The sequence below is a fragment of the Lytechinus variegatus genome, chromosome 12 (genome assembly GCF_018143015.1).
Source record: "Lytechinus variegatus isolate NC3 chromosome 12, Lvar_3.0, whole genome shotgun sequence".
Classification (NCBI taxonomy): Eukaryota; Metazoa; Echinodermata; class Echinoidea; order Temnopleuroida; family Toxopneustidae; genus Lytechinus; species Lytechinus variegatus.
The window spans coordinates 28,885,558-28,905,811 of NC_054751.1; the positions used below are offsets into that span (position 1 = coordinate 28,885,558).

Sequence of the window (20,254 nt, forward strand, 5' to 3'; positions counted from 1 at the left end):
CACATTATTTCGATATTCACAACGGAGAGTAGAAAGCTACAACTATTTTAACTTGGTTCCCTTGACTGATGGGTCACATTGCTGAGGAAGCTGGCCTCCTTGACATCATAGGACATAACGACCGTTTCCCAAGCTACTTGGGCTGCCTCGAGACAAGCCTGGGCTACGTTGGCCTGGCTATGGAGTTCGTCGGTGACTCGACCACCGGAGAGTCTTGGAGTTTGGCGCGAGAGCTACTAAGTGTTGAGTGCCAAAGAAGTACGTATTTCATTTTAACAACGAAATACAAATTTCAAAAGAAACATGAATACTAAAAATCAACATGGTAGGTAAATACATCTTTAGGATCGTTTAGCACTTTCTGGAATGCATAGCAGTAAACGTAGGTTTAGATATATATCTCTGGAATCTCTATAGAATTTAGTATCATTTTTTTATTCGTCCACATTCAGTCCAAATGGAAGATTACCGTCGTTCTCTTTTGCTTTCTTTCAGGTATCAGCTAGCTTTCGACATCACCATCTCTCTCGGCCAGCTTTATGGGATGGGATACGTCATGAACGACCTCACGGAGGACTAATGCCTGCTAAGGAAGACCTAGATGGGTCGGTGGGAGGCGGTGCTCATTGACTTCGGCCTGGTCTTCCCTCAGACATCTCCTTTCTTCTGCCATCTCTCTCACCAGGAAAAGGAGAAGTATCGGAGAAAGGTAAGTATATTGTCGACATTCAAAATTTTAATGTAATTCAAAATACTGCTAGTACTTCCAATATTTTTGTTTATTATGTCATAATTAAGGCTTACATTACTTTCAAAGCAATGTTGTCATTGACATGCTTTGAGGAGGAGGTGAGTTGTAATTGATCAGCTGAAAAACGTGTTCTCTCGATATACCAATCAACTCATCATTTCTTTAAGTACCACAAGGTGTTCTTCACATTTAGAAACGTCACATCCAGGGTGCTTATAATGTCTTCTGGTGATTCTTTCTAATTCTTTATCTGATGATATGTGTGCACATTCTACAAGATGCTGGCTGAGTTATAGAGCTGGGTCAAACAACCTAAGTAATTTGGAGGCAACGCCATACCGACGTAAGATCATAACATTACAATTTTAATCTTAATATGTGATAATCTAACTTGGAAATACATTTAGATTTAGATTTATATATTTCCGTTCAACATTTTTTTTCAAAATATAATCAAAGTAACGAAACATATATAATATAATCGATAATACAGACAAATCAATGAAATTTCTTAACAAATGTTAAATACAAATTAAACAAAACTACAATTTGTTGCAGTAATTTTATAAATGAAAAGAAATAAGAAATGAACGGAGGGACTTGCCAAGAAAAGCAAAAGCTTGTAGAGAAGATAGATAGATAAATGGTTTTGATAAAAACTTATACATCGTGGCGACCAAGCCGAATTGTAATGCCTTAACATTTAAATCAAAATAAATCAATACATCAAAAATGGAATACATATCATTGAAATGAATAATAATTGATAAGCGCAAGTATTGTTGAATAGAAATACCTAATAGTATGATTAAAATGCAAATTCATTAATAATTGCAAAGGTAACTATAATCGTTGATGCATCAATAATTGCAATTATATGACTGTAAAGTAGCAGATATTGAATTGAATTGAAACTGAATTAAAGTAGAGGTTAATTGATAAATATAAAATAGATATTGATTTTGAAAAGTAGTTAATTGAATGTATTAAACAAAATTTGAAATAGCGACAATAATGAAATAATATTAACTAGAAATTATTTTAATGAGACTTTGAGAAACTTGCAAATTTGTGAATAACTGCGATTAGCTAGTAAATAATGCATCGATCAGTTTGCGAATTGGGCCGTTTATGATTGATATAATTATTAAGTAGATATAGTACAAGAATGAGATTGCAATAAATATAATCTTAATTGTGAAGGCATTCGATTGATTGAAGTTACTTTGGAAATTCATTTTTAATTTTAAAACTTATCTTAGAGCCAAATTTCAAAATGCAAATTAATTGAATGTTTATGTACAATATAATATAGAGATAATTAATACATTAAGAAGATATATAATACAATATTAATGAGATTGAAAATTTTCAAAATTTCAATTGTAAAGAAATTCGATTCATTCTTTGAAGTTATTTAATCATAATTGGAAGTCATTCTTAATTTCATAACTTAACCAAACCACAGAATGCATATTAAATGAATGTCATATGAATATTTTACAGATACTAAAATATGAATATACAATATATACATAAAAATAGGCAATGTCTTATTGGTCATCACGATTCATTAATCAACTTGATCAAGTAGGGTACCGGGCTATCCCGAAGTCTATTTGTCCTAAATCTTATCTCCGGTACCTTCACTTTCCTTCGGAGCCTCATAGCTGATCCTCTTTCGGGAGCAGTTGGAAAGAAGTGGCTGAATCAACCAGTTTAGTTGCAAGTCTTTGCACAGTTTATAACGTCGATCAGCCAGGGTAGCCACAACATAGTTTAGAAGAGCGCTCTCATAGGTAGAATAATGAGAGCCCATTATTATCTTCATGGCTCTTTTCTGGATGCTCTCAATCCTTCTTACCTGATCTTTTGTAAGACCAGCGTTTCACACTGGTACAGTATACTCCAGTGTCGGTCTTACAAAGCTATTGAAGACTGTCAGAAGATCTCTCGCTGGTACGCCGTGGTGTTTCAAAAATCCTCAGTTGTAGAGCTTACCTTTTGCGTTTCTCAGCATCTCACCAACCTGCTTATCCCACTTTAGATCAGCTTAGATGTGAATGCCGAGTAATTTAACACATTTTTTCTGAGTGATCGATTCATCCTCTATCTGTACCATTGGAACTTGAGGCGGTCGTTTCATGAAGCATATTTCCATCTTTAAGCATTTCGAGGGATTCAGCTTCATGTACCTAGAAGCTGAAAAGGCCTAGAGAGAATCAACGACTCCCTAAAGCTGCGATTGCTGATTGTGTTCGCGAGACTCTAGCAGTGTTAAGTCATCAACATATTTGTATCTCCTCACATTGTTGTCGACATCCAAACAGGCACTATTGATCAGAGCGAGGAAAATCATGGGTCCAAGCTTGGTCCCTTGTGGAATTCCCGCATTCAGATCAATCCAGTCGGAGGTGCTTGGGTTGTATCTGACGCACTGTTTCCTTTCATACAGAAAATCAGCGATCCAATCAACGTATTGCGGATTTACACTCATCTTCAGCAAAATATCCTCGATGGCGACATTATGGTTTACGCGATCAAACGCTTTGCTGAAATTTGTAAGAATGAGTGGTGAAGATGTCCTGGGTCGGTCCGCGTGTAAATACAAATGGTGGGCAATGTCAACTAAACAATGGACAGTGGACAGTCCCTTGGTGTTTCGAACTGCAGCGGGTCCATCGTAGACTGCATATCGCGCATGATCCACATGGCGACGACGGATTCTGCCACTTTAGCAAATTGGTATGTGGGTGAAATCGGGCGAAGGTTGTTAACATTGGCAGGTTTCGCTTTTGGTACTGATGGCACAACTCCTTCAGCGTAAGATGAATTCAGAATGTGGCTTAATGGTCCGCAAAGCTCCAAAGCAAAGTCTTTAATCACCAGAGCGGGAATCCCATCAGGGCCACCAGCACGCGTTGTACTGATAGACTTCAGCTAACGAAGTACCTCCCATAGTTGCACTGAAGGACAAGGGCCTGCAGGTAAGTTAGCTGGTAAATTCTCTCTACAGAGTATCCTGAGCCATCCCAGCAAAGTGTCCGTTGATTCTGTCGGCTATATGCTTACGTGGTCACTAGGATCGACTTCCGGGACTGAAATGACAGTGTTGTGGACTACCGGAGGTCATTGACTTAATCCCTCTGTACCAGCCGGACGGGTCCTCTTTCTTCAGGTGTTCAATTCTTGAAGGATAGAACTCCCGCTTTGCGTCTTTAATGGCCAACGAAATTTTGCGCTGCCAATGTTTGAACAACTCAACATTGTCACGATGAAAAGCAGATTGTCTTTCACATCATGGATTTAATCTCTGGCAATATCCAAGGTTTATCAGACACAGGGCATTTGACACGGCGAATAGGAAAATGCATATCAATAGCACTGTGGAGTGTAGCATAGAAAGCATCACACTTCCGGTTGACGTCATCAGCCTGGTAAACTTCTGACCAATCATGATCCATTGCCCATCTACCGAACGAACGAATACAGCTATCCGGAAGAGGGCGTGTTGTGCGCACTGGTGTCACATTCGGAGTAGGTCGCCGATCACGTGATTTCCATAAAATGGTTGAATGATCACTATTACCTATTGGGGCGCGTATCTCCGGATTCAAGTACGACGGTATGTTGGTCAAAATCTTGTCAAGAATGTTTTGCCCTGAGTTGCTTTTTCTACAATCTGGATGAATTTTGTGTCATTAAGCAATTGCTCCAAATTCAATTGATTGAAGTCCCCAAGAATAACTATTGCCGCATCGAAGTTCCTCGATAAAATGGTATCAATTGACGTTTGCATGTGCTCAATCAACTGATCAGCAATGATATTGAGCGCAGTAGGCGAAGTGGTCTGCTCTCAACCCAAATGACCTCAAGCTGAGCTGGGACCTGGATTTCTGTTGCAGCTACCGTGTTCATCGAATCTTTAGAATAAATTGCTATGTCACCTCCAATACGCGATGTCCCTGACTTTGAATGCACAGTATAATTAGGGATGGATACATAGTCTAGTGGCATGTCAGCCTTATACCGTGTCTCAGTTACCGCTACAAGATCAAAGTTACCATCAATCACAGTTCCCCTGAACTCATCGAACTTATTATTTAAAGATCTGGGATTGCACAGGAAAAATTCTGGTAAACTTACTTTTGTCCTAGAAGTGTGTACTTTAAATAACGAGATAGGATGGTCTGGGGTTGGTAATTGGTTTATGAGGTCACTGATCGAAAAAGAAGGAGAGGTACTTTGTAAATACATCAATGGTTATATATCAATCTAGAAAACAAACAATAGTCTAGTTCACATGTAATTACAGACTTCGAGTTTGATGATTTTTTTATTGGAAAACATTGGTATAAAATGGAGATGGAAAAAAATCGTTCAATCAAAGGTTGTCCATCACAGTGCAGTGCGGGGCGGGGCTCTACACACACTATTTTGTATATCTCATGAAAGAGTGAACAAAAACTCTAGCATTTTATTATCACTTGATCATTTTATGTGACCTCAACAGGTAAGAAAGGGACTGAACCTAGCTTGTGATTTGGTCTTGGTCATTACAACCATATCAACTTAATTGTAATTCCTGTCTATATAATCAATGCAAAATATCGTCTTCATTCTTCACAGGTGGCACTTCATAATCCGCCCCCCCCCCAAAAAAAAAGAAGAAAATCCAATGCTGCAAATTCATCTGGCATGTCAGAGAGGTGAATGAATTTAAACAGTAGAAACAATAGCTTTTGAGGTAAGAACGGGCATTTCTTTCTACATGTTCTAATGTACTGCGTATCCTCCCCCCCCAAAAAAAAAAATGAGGGGCAACTTTTATATTAGTGACAATGAAAATCACATCTCTTAAAAATAGCATAATCTTAGTACTCTAGAATCCAATATTTCATTACAATATCGATATTCAAAATGCGTATATAATAAGGCCGGATTGCAATAAAAAATTAAGGGAATGGTATAGTCTCCACAATATTCCACAATAAATTATTTTAATAAAAAAGGTAACCCTTTAACACAGCGCAAATAATATTTCGAATTGCGGCGAATTGTATGAACAAACACTGTACAGGAGCAAAATAATGGAGTATTTGATTATGGGGGAAAAATTGTCTAAATGAATAGAACAAAGTCAAGGACATTTGAAATAGGTTGGAACTGAATACACTCTAGCTCACGCCCAAAGAGCATGACAATGATTGTTGGTCTCGGTCATTATGGTTATTATTATCAACTGAACAATTTTTTTTTATAGCTCGTAGGAGTAGGTCTATGTGGTTCCAGGTCAATGAAAAATTACTGAGCTGAATAAATCGAACAAACCATGAGGAATTTTTATGATCTGGGCTTCATATTCATCACAAATAATTATATCGACTATAGGTTTTCCCGTCCAATTTCGTCACAATTTCAACCGAATTAATGATGTAATAATTCAATTTGCAACTAATTTTAATGACCTATAAGATTAGCATTTAAATGGCCAAAGACTTAATTCAATTTAATTTCATTGGCATACGATTTCATGGTTATCTCATTTAAATATGTATAAAGAACGATCAAATTAAAGTAGCCGAAGAAGTGTTTTGATGAAATTGGACGGGAAAACCTATAATCTAATGAATCACATCAATATGTTCCATATCATTATTTTCAAGCTTTCATCGTTTGGAATAAACGATTACTTTTATTTAGAAAAACGATTACTTTTGTTTAGAATACCACAGAAGAAAAGTTTATGACTTCTCTTTGCCACCCATACAAATTCACATTCACTCTAAAAAAAATGAAATGCTAAAACAACCTTTATAGTCATGATAGTGACTGCACTTCGGAGTGCTGATTTTTCTTTTTTAAACTTCAATTAAAATCAGCACTCTGAAGCGCAGTCACTATACAAGCTTTGTAAGTTCTAAATTAGCATTTCATTTTTAGAGTGTTGAAATCAATGAAATAAAACGGTTTCAACGAAGATTTGCGGAAAATTTCATGTACCGTATACCAGTGCTAGCAAAACGTGCGTTATGAACAATAATACTACAAAATACTAGGCCCACTTATGAATCTGGTATTGTGAGTATTATTATTATTTATTTAGCAAAATGAAGAGAACATAAAGAAAACATACAATTCAGATATCAAAGAATGAACAAAAATAGAAATTAACCACTGGATTGCCAGGGGTAGAAATAGTTAACTGAATAACTGGCAATACGCCTTTTGCCCCACTTCCAGTGGTTATAACATACAGTAATTTAAAATATTAAATTATATAGTAGTTATTAGGTCACACGGGCCTAATTACAACTGGCAGGCAAATGATATTCATTCGAGCCGCAACCCAATTCTCAATTTTTGTTATTTTGATATAGCTGATTGACAAAGTGTATAAATATGATTGTTCATCTATCACTGATTCTATGGAGGGTAACTAATTCATATATATACTTCCCTTTCTCAGATCCAGAAGAAAAATCACCAACTTTGGAACTATATTTTGTCTGGAGGAAAGATTAGGGTTATTTTACTGTTTCAGGCGGTGATTTGATTCCTCAGGAGATGTCTTCACAAATGCCGATTTATTTTCAAAATGAGCCGGTTGAGTGTCCCTTTTCTGGTGTCACTGATGTCAAGTAATAGGCCTACATTGTATGAAACCGTACTATGCACAATATCATTTGGTAAATGGAGCTAATTTAAAAGCAAAATGCTAATCGAGGTTAGCCCCAAATAATAGTTTAAACAATAATTTAAACTAAATCGCGACATTTGTACATCACATTTGGAATACGGACCTATTATTTCATGTGGGGTCCTTACATCTAATTAATGGATTCAAATTTCAGTTCAGTTCAGTTTATTTCAATTCCATTTTCTGATAATAAACATAACAAACATATATACATATGTATGAATGTACAAAACAGAGTAAGTGTCATAAGAATACTTCAATAATTACTTAGCAAATTCGTAGGAAATAGATGGAATGTATACAATTCTTTTTGTTCCAGATACATTTTGATGATTAGACAAATTATACATTACAGTTAGCATGTGAACATGAAAATGAGGGACTTATTAAAAAAATTGTAATTGTAATTCAGCATGCTACCCTTGGTCAAAGCATGGTATGTATGGCTTGCTGTGTGATGGTTTGTGAAACAAGTACTAGTAATATTATGGAAAATTTATATTTTTAAATAACAGGCCAAGTGGTGTTTACATTCGAAACTTGCGTTTGAAAACCTTTGCTCTACAATTGCCTCCAGAAATGAACTATATACATGTAGAGAAAGGCCGACCTTGCTTGATTGTCATCAGATGACGAAACCATATAAACCTCATGGAAGCGTCGTGGTATAGCTGTTCTCGTGTGTTTGATTCCCACATGACCTAATGTACTTTGGCAAGGCGTCAATCCACAATTTTCCACTCTCCACCCAGGTGTTAAATGGGTACCCGGTAGGATGTGAAAAACTATGTATGCCTAGCAATTGAGTCTTGAAACTCTTGTTGAAATGCTACCCAGGGAGTGGAGACAGTGTATACATTTTATGCGGGCAAGCAAGGATCCGATGACCGGGGTAATAGCATATATGTAAAGCGCTTAGAGGCTTCGTTCATATTATTGAGCGCTATATAAAAGCGGATTATTATTATTACTATTTTTATTATTACATACGAAGAACGCATGGACGCATAGAAATCGCGGAATGTCCACCTTTATTCAATGACACGTCTCACTGATTGAGACCTAATTCGATTTTTTTTTCAAAAGAGGTCATTTTGCCCCTCTTCGTTTCGGTAAGATTTTGAATAACGCATAAAACGCAAATACCAACAACAAATATAATCACTAGTTTGTAGCCGTCTACGCCCCGCGCCGTAGAAAATGGAATTTCGTGTAAAATAGAATGAGCGACATATTTCTCTTTTTCGCTAGCTAGTTGGATGCTGGTTCCACGCCGCAGATAATTTGGTTCGATCTTGCTCATCCTCGCAAAGGCAGAAAAGGGAAACGTGGCCCTAATTTGGAGGAATTCTATTTTGCCACCCACCAAATCGAATCATAATGAGGAGGGTTTACAAGGGCTCAATACTGCTAATCTGTCTTGCTGTTGTCGAATTTACGAGGTGTGCCGATGCCGAGCCTCTCGGTGATGCCAAGGACCACGATCCCGTCGATGACGACGAACGAGTAAGAGATCGTTACCCAATAACCTTGATCAAACACTCCGGGGCCTTGTGATAGCAATACATTGAGATGAAAATTCATAAGTTTGTGTGAGATACGTGGGTACGGTGGGTACATAAACATGACATAACATTATCATCTATGACATTTCGTTAATGACATCGAAGTCCCATTCACGAAAGAAAAAATTCGTTTTTAGAAGCAAAGGTCGGCAAAACCAAGCGCTTTAACAGCATTTATTTCCCATTCAATATTTAAAATAATGTTTCTGTCTTGAAATGAGTGTGTGTGTGCGCGCGTGGTGTGGTTATATAGGCCACCCCCCAGAAGCTGTTCTAGGAGAGGGCTTTGGGACTGAACCCCCCTCCCCCCAAAAAAATCCCTCAAACCTACTCACAAAAATTATATAGCACAAAAAGAAGAAAACAAATCAATATAATATATGGTAGTATATGCAGGCCCTATATGCGCGTATTGAATAATGCAGTGTTCCAGTATGTGGGCGCGCGTCTTGGTCTAGTGGTTCTGACTTTCGCCTTTCAAACAGAGGGTCGTGTTATGAATCCTAGCCGTGACGGTTTTCCTTGAGCAAGAAATTTATCTACACTGTGCTGCACTCAACCCAGGTGAGGTAATATACCGGCAGAAAATAATTCCTCAAAAAGCTGTGTGCACCGAAATCGCTAGCCTATAGCTGGGACTATATTTTCGGAACTGAAGTGGCTACCCAGGGTGAATATACCGTTATTATTAGTAGTATTTCCCATTCATGTCGTGAAGTGCTGTAAAAAAGCTTTAACTTTTCAATCGAAATTTTCTCGTTCAGTTTAATATGATTATCTACGGCATTTATTGTGCGCCACATATCATTTAAAACATTCCATAGGCGCAGGTATTCAGTTAAGCTAATTACTACACATCTGCTGAAAAAAGTGAGTTTTTGAGAGGAATTCATACAGATGATAGGTATTTCATGAATTAAATCAACCTAATGCGAGGGCGAAGCGCGAACCTACTTTTTCAACATTAAGATCCTAAGACTGAATATTCTAAATATTTTTGTGTAATCTTTAACATGATGCACATCAATTAATGCGAGCGCGAAGCACGAGCTGAACATTAATAATTAGATCTGAAGTCCGGAAATGTTTCTAAGGAGAAGTAATGCCACGATCCGTTTCTAAGTGAAGCAATTAATGTAAGCTCGAGGAGTGAGCTGAAATTTTTGATATACTTACCAGAAATGGGTACATTTCAAGGACCATTTATGAAACGGAAACAATCCCGTCGGCATAATGCTAGCGCGAAGCGCGAGCTGTTTTTTTTTATACGTGTAAAGTCGTGTATCCTCAACTAAAATGAGACATTTTAATGATTGTTTGTAAAAATAAAGGACGATTTTTATCTCCCTAATGAAATCAGCGCATGATGGAAAGTTTTGACAATCAAACCAGAAAAAAATATCAGAACTGTTTGTAAGAACTAATATGTTCTGTATGTGTTGGAAACTACATTGACATGGTAATAGTACAGGACGGGTAGGCTTTTCAATCACCTTCAGTGGTATTTTTTTCCGCACCTCTCTTCCATTGCCTTTTCACGATAGACGCAACATGTAGAATGTTCTCTATTCTCTACAACACTCTGTTGTGTAGACTTATGTGTAGCGATCATTGTGTCATGCTTTTTCTTTTGAAGTTGAAACTTTATTACAAAAAAAATGTATATACAAAGGCAATGGTATTGATGTACAAACAAGAAAATAATATCGTTGGTAGGAGACCACAAAATATCAATAGCTGCATGCTAATCGGGTGTGGCACCCTTTACATATTGCTGTATGACTCTTCAAAATAAATGGATACATACTACATTGTAAATGTATTATTCTAAGCAGAGCTGCCGGGTAGTTCCGATTTTCAGTATTTAGTTCTGAAAATGAGAAGAATACTGATAGTTTCATGTAAAATACTGATTTCTTAAGTTTCAGCTTTACATGTGGTCCTACGGTATTCTTTGAAAATACTGATTTCCTCACCGAAATACTGATTTTCAGCTTTGAAAATACTGAAATGTTCTTTTTCTGGTTGGCAGCTCTGTCTAAGGACTATATTCAATATTCCTACAACTAATTCAATAAGTGTATGATACATGCATGTACTTTATAGAAACATTTTAGATAATTTTAATTTAGAATAAAATATTCAAGTCATGGCACTCATTTTTTTTTACATTCTAAATAAGTGTGCGAACTATTTTGTGTGTAATTTTACAATGTATATTTCAAATAACTATGAGAAAAATTAATTTACTAATTATCATTTCTACCACACTTCACTGATCATGATATGAAATACACCAAACGCGTGTGGTAATTGATCCAGTATAATACCAGTTGGACGCACGAAAGGTGCACAATTTCCACTCACTGTGGACATTCTTTGCATTCATCGCAGCCTCATTATAGCGCTGGCAAAATCAAACATACAATATCTTTCGCAACCTACCGGGTACCCATTTAGCACCTGGGTCTAGACTCTAGAGTGGCAAAGTGTGGATTAATGCATTGCCAAAGGACGCTAGACCGCGACGGGATTCGAACACACGACCCTCTGTTTACAAGGCGAGAGTCAGAACCACTACACCACGGTACCAGGGAATGGGTGTAGTTAAAGCAATTAAAAGGAGTGGAAAGTTTGAGTAGTAGGCCGGGTGAGATTCTTGAGTAAAAGGCTTGAATAGAAGACTCGTTGAGTCGGAGAGATAAGAGATAACTGGCTTTAGTCGGCATGGTCGGCGGCGAATGGAGCTGTAGAGCAGGAGCAGGGGAAAAGACACCACGTTTCGGGCGGGGCCAATTCCACGAAAGTGTTTTTTTTCCAATTAGGACCGTCTTTCGTGTCGCTCATTTTTTTAAGGATGCGCTGAAGCGGGGTAACATTCGTTAGCTTGCTTCTAAATCAATTTTTAAACGATGTCATGAGATATATAACATCATTTTATAACCCGGTTTTGTAAACAAAGATTGTGTTTATTATAACGGACGAATAAAATATGTTTGGAGATATTTTTTTTAAATGCGTTTCACATGGCGCATCATAACAAATGGGCGACACGAAAGACGGTCATTGCAAAGACCCTTTTGTGCAATCGGCTCCGGGGGAACGGTTCATCAATATTTTCATCCGACAAGTTGTCAGATCTGACATCTTTCCATGATTTTGATTGGCTGAGAGGCACTGTTACTATGGTAACTGTCGGATAAAATGGGATTTGTCGGATAAAACTTCCGAAAAGTCCTTTCATGAAACGCCCCCCTGCCGCAAGCAGTGTTCGGGAGATCACGGGCCAGCCCGAAACGTCTAAAGGCTTTTCGTATCTTCAAGACATTGTTCATTTCTCTCTTTCTGGTCAACTGTCTATAACCTGCAACAGAAATGATTGAAATCTTTTTTTTTTGGGTTCATTTCAAACTTTTGATTGCTCTTCCATCTAATGATATCAGGGCTCGTCAATCAGGGATGGCGTAAATTATCCAGTGTTACAGCGCCCTAACAATATGTTAGCCGAATTGGAAGAGGACAGCGAGTTACAGGAGAAACAAGATTCACCCGGCGACGCTTTCTTGGAATTGGGCGGTCTTCGTCAAGCGGAAGAAGAATATGCTATGATGGTCGAGATGGGTACTAACGAGAATGGTTTCAGGCATGGCAGAAACAGGAGGAGTTTTGGCACTAGGTTTAAATGGTCCAATGCAACAATACCGTATGTCATCACGTCAGGCGTATGTGAGTGTACATTTTGAAAACATACATTGATGCATGTAAACATTAAAAAGGTTAGGGGCAAAATAACCAAAGGGTGATCCAATGCAAATTAAAAAGCTGTTTTTAGAGAAAAATATAAGATATATGAGAAAAATATTATTTCTTTTTTTTTCTAAGTTGGAATTGATCCCATACCAATGGAGATTTCATTTTGACTGCACTTGTGATGTAATGTATCCTCTTCTGTTTACTCCAATCTACAAATTTGGTCATTAAATGCTCTGTATGAAAGGAGAAAAATAGAATAAACAGAATGATTGATCGGACCAGCAATAATAAACTATTACCGTTTTAAAGGTCAAGTCCACTCCATATTTATTTTAATTAAAGGAGAAATATTAATCATAGCGCTGAAAATTTCATCAAAATCCGATGTAAAACAAAAAAGTTACGTCAATTTGAAGTTTCGTTTATTTTGTATGAATTATAGGCATAACTCAGTAATACGAAAATGAGAAAGTAAATGATGTCCATCACTATTTCTTTTATTTATTTATTGTTTATTAAACAATATTACATTGTTTACAGACTTGACATTAACGGCCAACTTTACGGAACCATAAATTGTTGTAATGGTAAAAGGTTAATACCACATACTCAGGGAGGCCTAAATCTTTATTCCAAAGGAAAATGAGGAAAACATATAATTCAGTATGAAATACAAGTGAAGTTGACGCCATCAGTTCCCTTATTTGCATACCGACCAGGATATGCCTATAACTTTTGTGAAATTGAGCGGAAATTGAAAATTTCATAGCTTTCTTATTTTGTATCTGATTTGGGATTTCCTCTTTTTATTCAAATCAACATTTTGTTGGGGTGGTCGGCTGGACCTTTCCGCAATGACGCGAATGTTGAAAAATGACGCTTCCATCATTTGGGATCCCTTGACGCGCAAATACATGAAAAAAAAAAACATGAGTCTCAATCCTCTTCACCAAATCAATACCTGCTAAGCTTAAATTTGCGTCATATATTTTTGTTTTCTTACATTCGTCTATAGTCTGCTAAAGCCCCGCCTCCTTGAAATCCTCTTTTTGCCTTAAGTGATATCACCAGAAATAAAAATATTAATACACAATGCTATGCAACTTGCCGTACTAAAGGCCTGGTCACACCGCCTTAGTGTTGTTGGAGCGGTCGTGGAGCGGAGAGATAAAAGTCATCACCGCTCGCTACCGTTCACCATTTTCGATTTCGACTGTTTTTTTTCCCGATTTTTTCCCCAATTTTGTGAGCGAAATTCGACCCTCTCTCCCTACCGCTCCACGACCGCTCCAACAACGCTCGGGCGGTGTGACCAGCCCTTACAATGGCATCGCAAGTCTTCATAGAATACCACCTCACATACAAAATTATTTTTGACAAAGATGTAGCCATGACGTTCGAATGGTAGTGATGCAGTATTGTATGAAGACTCCTGATGCTATTGTTAGCAATGACGTATGGTTACGGCAAATTGCATAACATTGGGTCAGATGCATAAAAAGAAACAATTGATGGCAAGTAATTGCTTCAAGCAATGGCTAGCCAAGCAAAAGATCATGCCTTCAGAAAGCAACAGCGAGCGGTTTGAACAATAGCGACGTCACGCTGATGCAAACGCGACCGACAAAAAAGAGGCAGGGCTTGAACGCAAAGGTATGGCAGTGCAAATTACCGCTTCTTTCATACAAAGAAATGGTCACACCGCCAGAACTATGCTGGAGCGGTCCTTGAACGGTAGAAAGGGGGTGGAATTTCGAAAATGGTCGTTACCGCGCGAAAAATGGAAAAAAAATCTGAAAACACGGGCGTTGCCTTAGCTGCCCTATCGGTGTACTGCTGAAGCCGGCGTTGCTTTAGCGTTGGTTTTACGGTAGCGAGCGTTGGTTTAGCGGTGACACCTCCATAATAACTCAAAACCAAATTTCATCACCGCAATGAATTGCTTTAACGCCCGACACTGTTCCAGCAATCCCATGTACGCTCGTAAAACGCATGCAACCGCTCTACCAAAGTTTGTGCAACGTTTAATCACCGTAGCAGTGGTCAAGCTTTCAAGATTTGTGCGTTGGCGTAGCGGACCCAAGCGTCCACGAAATTGCTTCTAGCGGTGCCAAAGTTTGACTGGGTGTTGTTGGAGCGGGGTGAACTTTGCGGGAGCGGAAAATTGCCTGCTCCTCATCGCTCGCAATATTTTGTGCAGCTCAAAACTTTCGGAGCGGTAGGAGGAACCATTAGCGGTGACCGAGCGTGTACGGCGTTGCCTTAACCGCTTCAGCAAAGATCTGCTGGCGGTATGACCACTACTTAACATCTCTTTATCAGACATGGTGTTGTAAATAACTAGAAATGTAAGAGCAATTGCATTCATTTTATTTAGTTATTTTCTCTTTAGGATATTCATAGCATACAGTATAATGATTAAGAATATTCCAGAATGTCTCAGTAAAGCTTTGTTAGGCATGCCTATTATAGTGAGTACTGAATAATCATTGTTATTTCTGGAATGTCCCAAGATACACACTAAAGCCAGCCTGCAGTGAAAAGGACAATAGGATTAGTTAAGAGACAAATTCCTATAAAAGATCAGGTAAAAGACATTACTCATAACGCGGTTTCTATGTCAAAAAAGAAACACAGACTATGCAGAAATACCAGACTTCTGATAGTGTTTGGGACTACATTCCTTATATGCGTATACGAGACAATTAAGGTCCATGACCAGGCGACTCTGTAGTGACTTTGAACAACATGTTGCATCTTAATCAAAGGTGAATCCGAAAGTATTTTGGAAATATGTTAACAGTAAGACCAAAACGAGATCCAAGGTGTCTAACCTCACTCGGACCGACGGATCAACTATACTTGTACACTGCTCAAGAGAAAGCTGACATCCTTAACGAACAATTCAGTTCAGTTTTCATCGAAGAGGATTTGTCTGAATTACCATGTATTCCAAATCGCCTGAACGATTATGTTGTTTTGGATCATGTACTGATTACAGCAGATATTTTTCGCAAGAAGCTTATTGCTTTGGATGTTACCAAATCCGCTGGTCCTGACAATATTCACCCTCGTATTTTGAAGGAGCTAGGAAGTGAACTGTGCACACCTCTGTCATTGATATTTAATATGTCCTTTGATGAATCTGTGCTTCCTTCTGACTGGAAATCAGCTAATGTTACAGCGATACACAAAAAGGGCAGCAGAAAGGACCCTGGAAATTACCGCCCTATTAGTTTGACATCAGTAGTGGTTAAAGTTTTCGAGTCTATTATACGTAATGTCATTGTTAATCATATGAGCGATCATTATCTATTCACTGACGCCCAACATGGATTTGTTCCAGGGGGGTCATGTTTAACTCAACTGTTAACACAGCTCGAGGATTGGACTCAGTATTTGGACAATGGAGATCCAGTTTATGTAGTGTATTTAGACTGCAAAAAAGCTTTCGGCTCTGTGCCACATGTTAGACTGTTGAATAACATTACTTCATATGGTATCGATGGCCCTCTTCTTTCTTGGATTCAAGATTTTTTAACGCACATGTTCAGAGAGTTTCAATCGATGGATGTTATTCAGACTGGTCTACTGTCATCAGCGGAATTCCGCAGGGCAGCGTGCTCGGTCCGACCCTTTTTGTCTTGTTTGTGAATGACTTGCCTGACATTACTTCTTGTCGAACTCAGATGAATGCAGATGATGCTAAAGTTTTTACATCCATCAACTGCCAAAATTCTTGCCGTGAATTACAAGAGGATTTAGATAACATTTCTACCTGGTCTTCACTTTGGCAACTTCCTTTAAACTCTCAAAAATGCAAGACCCAACATCTTGGCTACAATAATCCTCAACACACCTGATGATGGAAAACAGACGTCTTGAGAATGTGGACTCTGAAAAGACCTTGATGTCATTGTTAATAATAATCTGACTTTCCATAAGCACATAGCAGCAAAGGTACAGAAGGCTAACCAGATGCTAGGGATCATGAAACGAGCCTTTGGTCTCTTTATGGTACAACTCGTGGTCACTCTTTGAAGCTTTTTAGCACACATCGGAGACTTAATGTTAGAAGTAGTTACTTCAGCATACGTATTATTACTTCTTGGAATGCCTTGCCTGAATCACTTATATCTGCACGTAATATTGTCGCTTTCAAAAATGACTTGGATAAACTTTGGCAAAGCAAACAGTTGTACGTACCATGACGACATCCACGCACACACGCATCATGTATCAGTTTTGCAATTTGTTATCCATTATGACTTCGTTGACGACCGGGAGATCTACAGGTTTACCTCACTCCCTTATACCAGATGATGATGATGATTTTGTTTACATTGTTAATTCCACTGAGGTCATTCAAGAATGTTCTAAAATTAGACTGCTCTAGAAATTGGCAGAATGTTCTTTTTGTAGACAATACTAGGAGCTTCCAGAATAGTGAATAATTTGTATATAAGCTGGCAGTTTCTTCAAGGACATTATCACATCAGATCGGAACTCAGAGTTTCACGCCAGACCTTATGTCAAAGCAGACTTTATTTCCAACTGGAATACAACGTTTATCTTCTGTGGAATTATTTGCACACCATCAATGAACTGTTTGCAGTTATTTTGAGAGAGGAATTCTCAGTTCTCATCGAGATCATCAACATGTTTTAATGAACGCTTTTCAACACATGGATTGCTGAAATTGACTGTTAATCGTCATCAATATCGTCTTCACAGACATTTCAGCTCGTTAGAGTGACTCCTCTTATTCATCGTGTTTCAACATCAATTTCAATCATCGCCATCGTTGTGAACTCAAATAAAGGAATCTTCGCCAACTGACTTAGATTTTCTTTGGATATACTATCATAACTTTGGATTGCACATCTGACACTTCAAGAGATGTGGGATTAATATTCATTATGTTTTGTTAGTTTATGTTTGTTATATTTCCTGCAATAAAAAAAGAATATCAAAATTTTAAACTAAATTTTCATTGTTATATGTTGCAGTATTGTAACAATGATGTCAAACTAACTCGTTTCTTTTTGATAAATTTAAATATTTGGCATTTGATTTGCACTTATTAGGAAGAAAGCATGTACATGTTGGCTTCGGTACACCATTGGTTCTCTCTCAGGTGCATAAATAGGACAAAAAATCGCGAACGCCCTGATCAAACAAAATGCTCAAGCTGCTCTGACGGAGCTTGAAAGACCCAAGCAAGTGCTTCAACGCACAAGCGAAATGTTCACATTTTGCCTACACCTTTTAGCAATGTCTTTATCGTAAAGCAAATGCTAGCAGGCAGTTAGCCATTGCTTAAGCTCACTAGCAAAAGCATCTGCTTGTTCGTTCTTATGCATACATAATCAAGCAAAATCCAAGCAAAAGCCTAACAAAAGCAATTGCTATTTTTTATGCATCTAACCCAATGCTTAATTCAGCTTATTTCACATGCATTATTGCTAGTGCTTGAACCCTTTTCTTGCCTTCAGAAAGCAATTACTAGCAGTTTGAACAATATCGATGTCAGGCTGGTGCGAACACGACTCACAGAAAAGGCAAAGGTGTGGCATTAAAAATTCACCACTTCTTTCATATCAAATCTTGGTGTCAAACTAACTTGTTTCTTTTTGATAGATTTATATATTTGGCCTTTGATTTGCACTTATTGGGAAGAAAAGCTGTACATTTAGGCCACTGTATACGTAAGGGTTCTCTCTCGGATGCATAAACATAAAAAAACGCTCTGGGGCCCGTTGCAGAATGAGTTGCAATCAAACGCAACTCTAAAAATCACGCGCAACTTGATTTTCAACCAATCAACAGCACGCATTTCGGGCTTGCGATTGATTTTTTGACTTGCGTTTAAACGCAACTCTTTCTGCAACGGACCCCTGATCAAGCAAACGCTCAATCTGGGGCCTGTTGCATAAAACTTTTTACCATAGAAAACTCTGGTAAAAACTGAAAACTAAGGTCAGTCTGATTTCTGCCATTGACTTTAACACAGTGCAAAAACTCCGGTAAAAACAACCTGAGTTTTCTCAGGTAAAAAGTTTTATGCAACGGACCCCTGCTCTTACAGAGCTTGGAAAAAAATCCAAGCAAGTGCTTAAACGCGCAAGCGAAATGTTCGCTTTCTGCATACGCCTTTTAGCAAAAGCTTAGTCGTCAAGGTAATGTTAGCAGTCAGCGATTGCTTGAACCTACTAGCAAAAGCATTGGCTCGCTCATTTTCTTGCATACGGAATCAGGCAAAAGCCTAGAAATAATTGTACTTTTTATGCATCTGATCCATTGTCGGACCTCCTCATGTTTCATATTTCTTGCCTCTTCCATACTTCTGAACTCTTTCCAGGTTATGCATTTCTGACAAGCTGTTTTCGCGAGATATTTCATTTGATTTTTTGGTTGTTTGTATTTTTGAATTAATTCTAATTCATGTGGTTATTTTTTTTATATTTCCTACTCTTTCAAAGTCCTGGCTGAACTTATTAGTTTTTAGTTTGTCCTTGTATCTGCGGCTCGATTCATTTTTAGTCACTTAATAAACACACTAAGCGCGCTCAGTTGCCAAGTATACTGACCTAATAGAGACATTTTTAAGAACAGTTAAATTAAACGAATTGGTATCTCACTGATTAGATAATGCACGAGCTGCCAATTTTTAATATTCAGATTTAAACAGGGTCATTATAAGCAATTTTTTGTAATCATGATACCTACCTGTCTCGCTGAACAAATAATGCGAGCGCAAAGCGCGAGCTGAAATTTTTGTAGATCTTGACCTCTAAACAGGGACATTTTAAGGACTACAGTATATGTTAGGAATCCATTAAGAGTTACATATCTCACCATAGTCATCTAATGCGAGTGCCAAGCGCTTGCTGATTTTGTTAGATTTACATCTAATCACATGAAGCAAGTTTTGTAGTCATTGTAATCAATTCAATTGATATATCTTTTTTTTATTAATTCCGGCAAATTATAGTTACTTATATCTCCATCTGTGTTTATCATGTTGTTCTGGTTTTTTTTTCCATGCTATTTCGGCCCTTTAGCTGCCCATATGTACAACCGTATTCATATATGGTTATATTTTTCGTCCATTCATTGTGCGGTTACCATCATTTGAATATTAACCGAAATTTTATTCCCTAATAATCTCAACAGCTGACTCGCTTCGAAAGACAATCAACGAGACCATGGAGTACATATCGAACGTCTCATGTGTTCAATTTATAGAATACAATCCTTCATCAACGCCTGCACTTCTTGGACATGACTCCAGAGCGTCTTTCCAGCAGGATCCCCTCGTGTAAGAGTAAAATTTATCTTTTATTTATATTTCACCAAGGTAGCTCATTCAACAAAAACGTTGATCTTCCAAGATATAAGGGGTTCTCCAGGCTGAACAAAAAACGATTTTAACATATTGAACATTGATAATTTTATCAAAATCGGACTTTTTTTTGGGGGGGG

At 37.9% G+C, this 20,254-nt stretch overlaps 1 protein-coding gene across 1 annotated transcript in view; it reads left to right on the forward strand.

Annotated features, from left to right (window-relative positions):
* The first annotated feature begins 8,611 nt into the window (after positions 1-8,611).
* The window catches only part of LOC121425452 (protein SpAN-like), a 54,263-nt gene continuing 42,620 nt past the window's right edge, over positions 8,612-20,254 (forward strand). Inside the window, exons 1-3 of the mRNA XM_041621511.1 lie at positions 8,612-8,957; positions 12,460-12,742; positions 19,946-20,090. Of these exons, the coding sequence (XP_041477445.1) occupies positions 8,832-8,957; positions 12,460-12,742; positions 19,946-20,090 (554 nt within the window). The 5' untranslated portion in view covers positions 8,612-8,831. The remainder of the gene's footprint in view (positions 8,958-12,459; positions 12,743-19,945; positions 20,091-20,254) is intronic.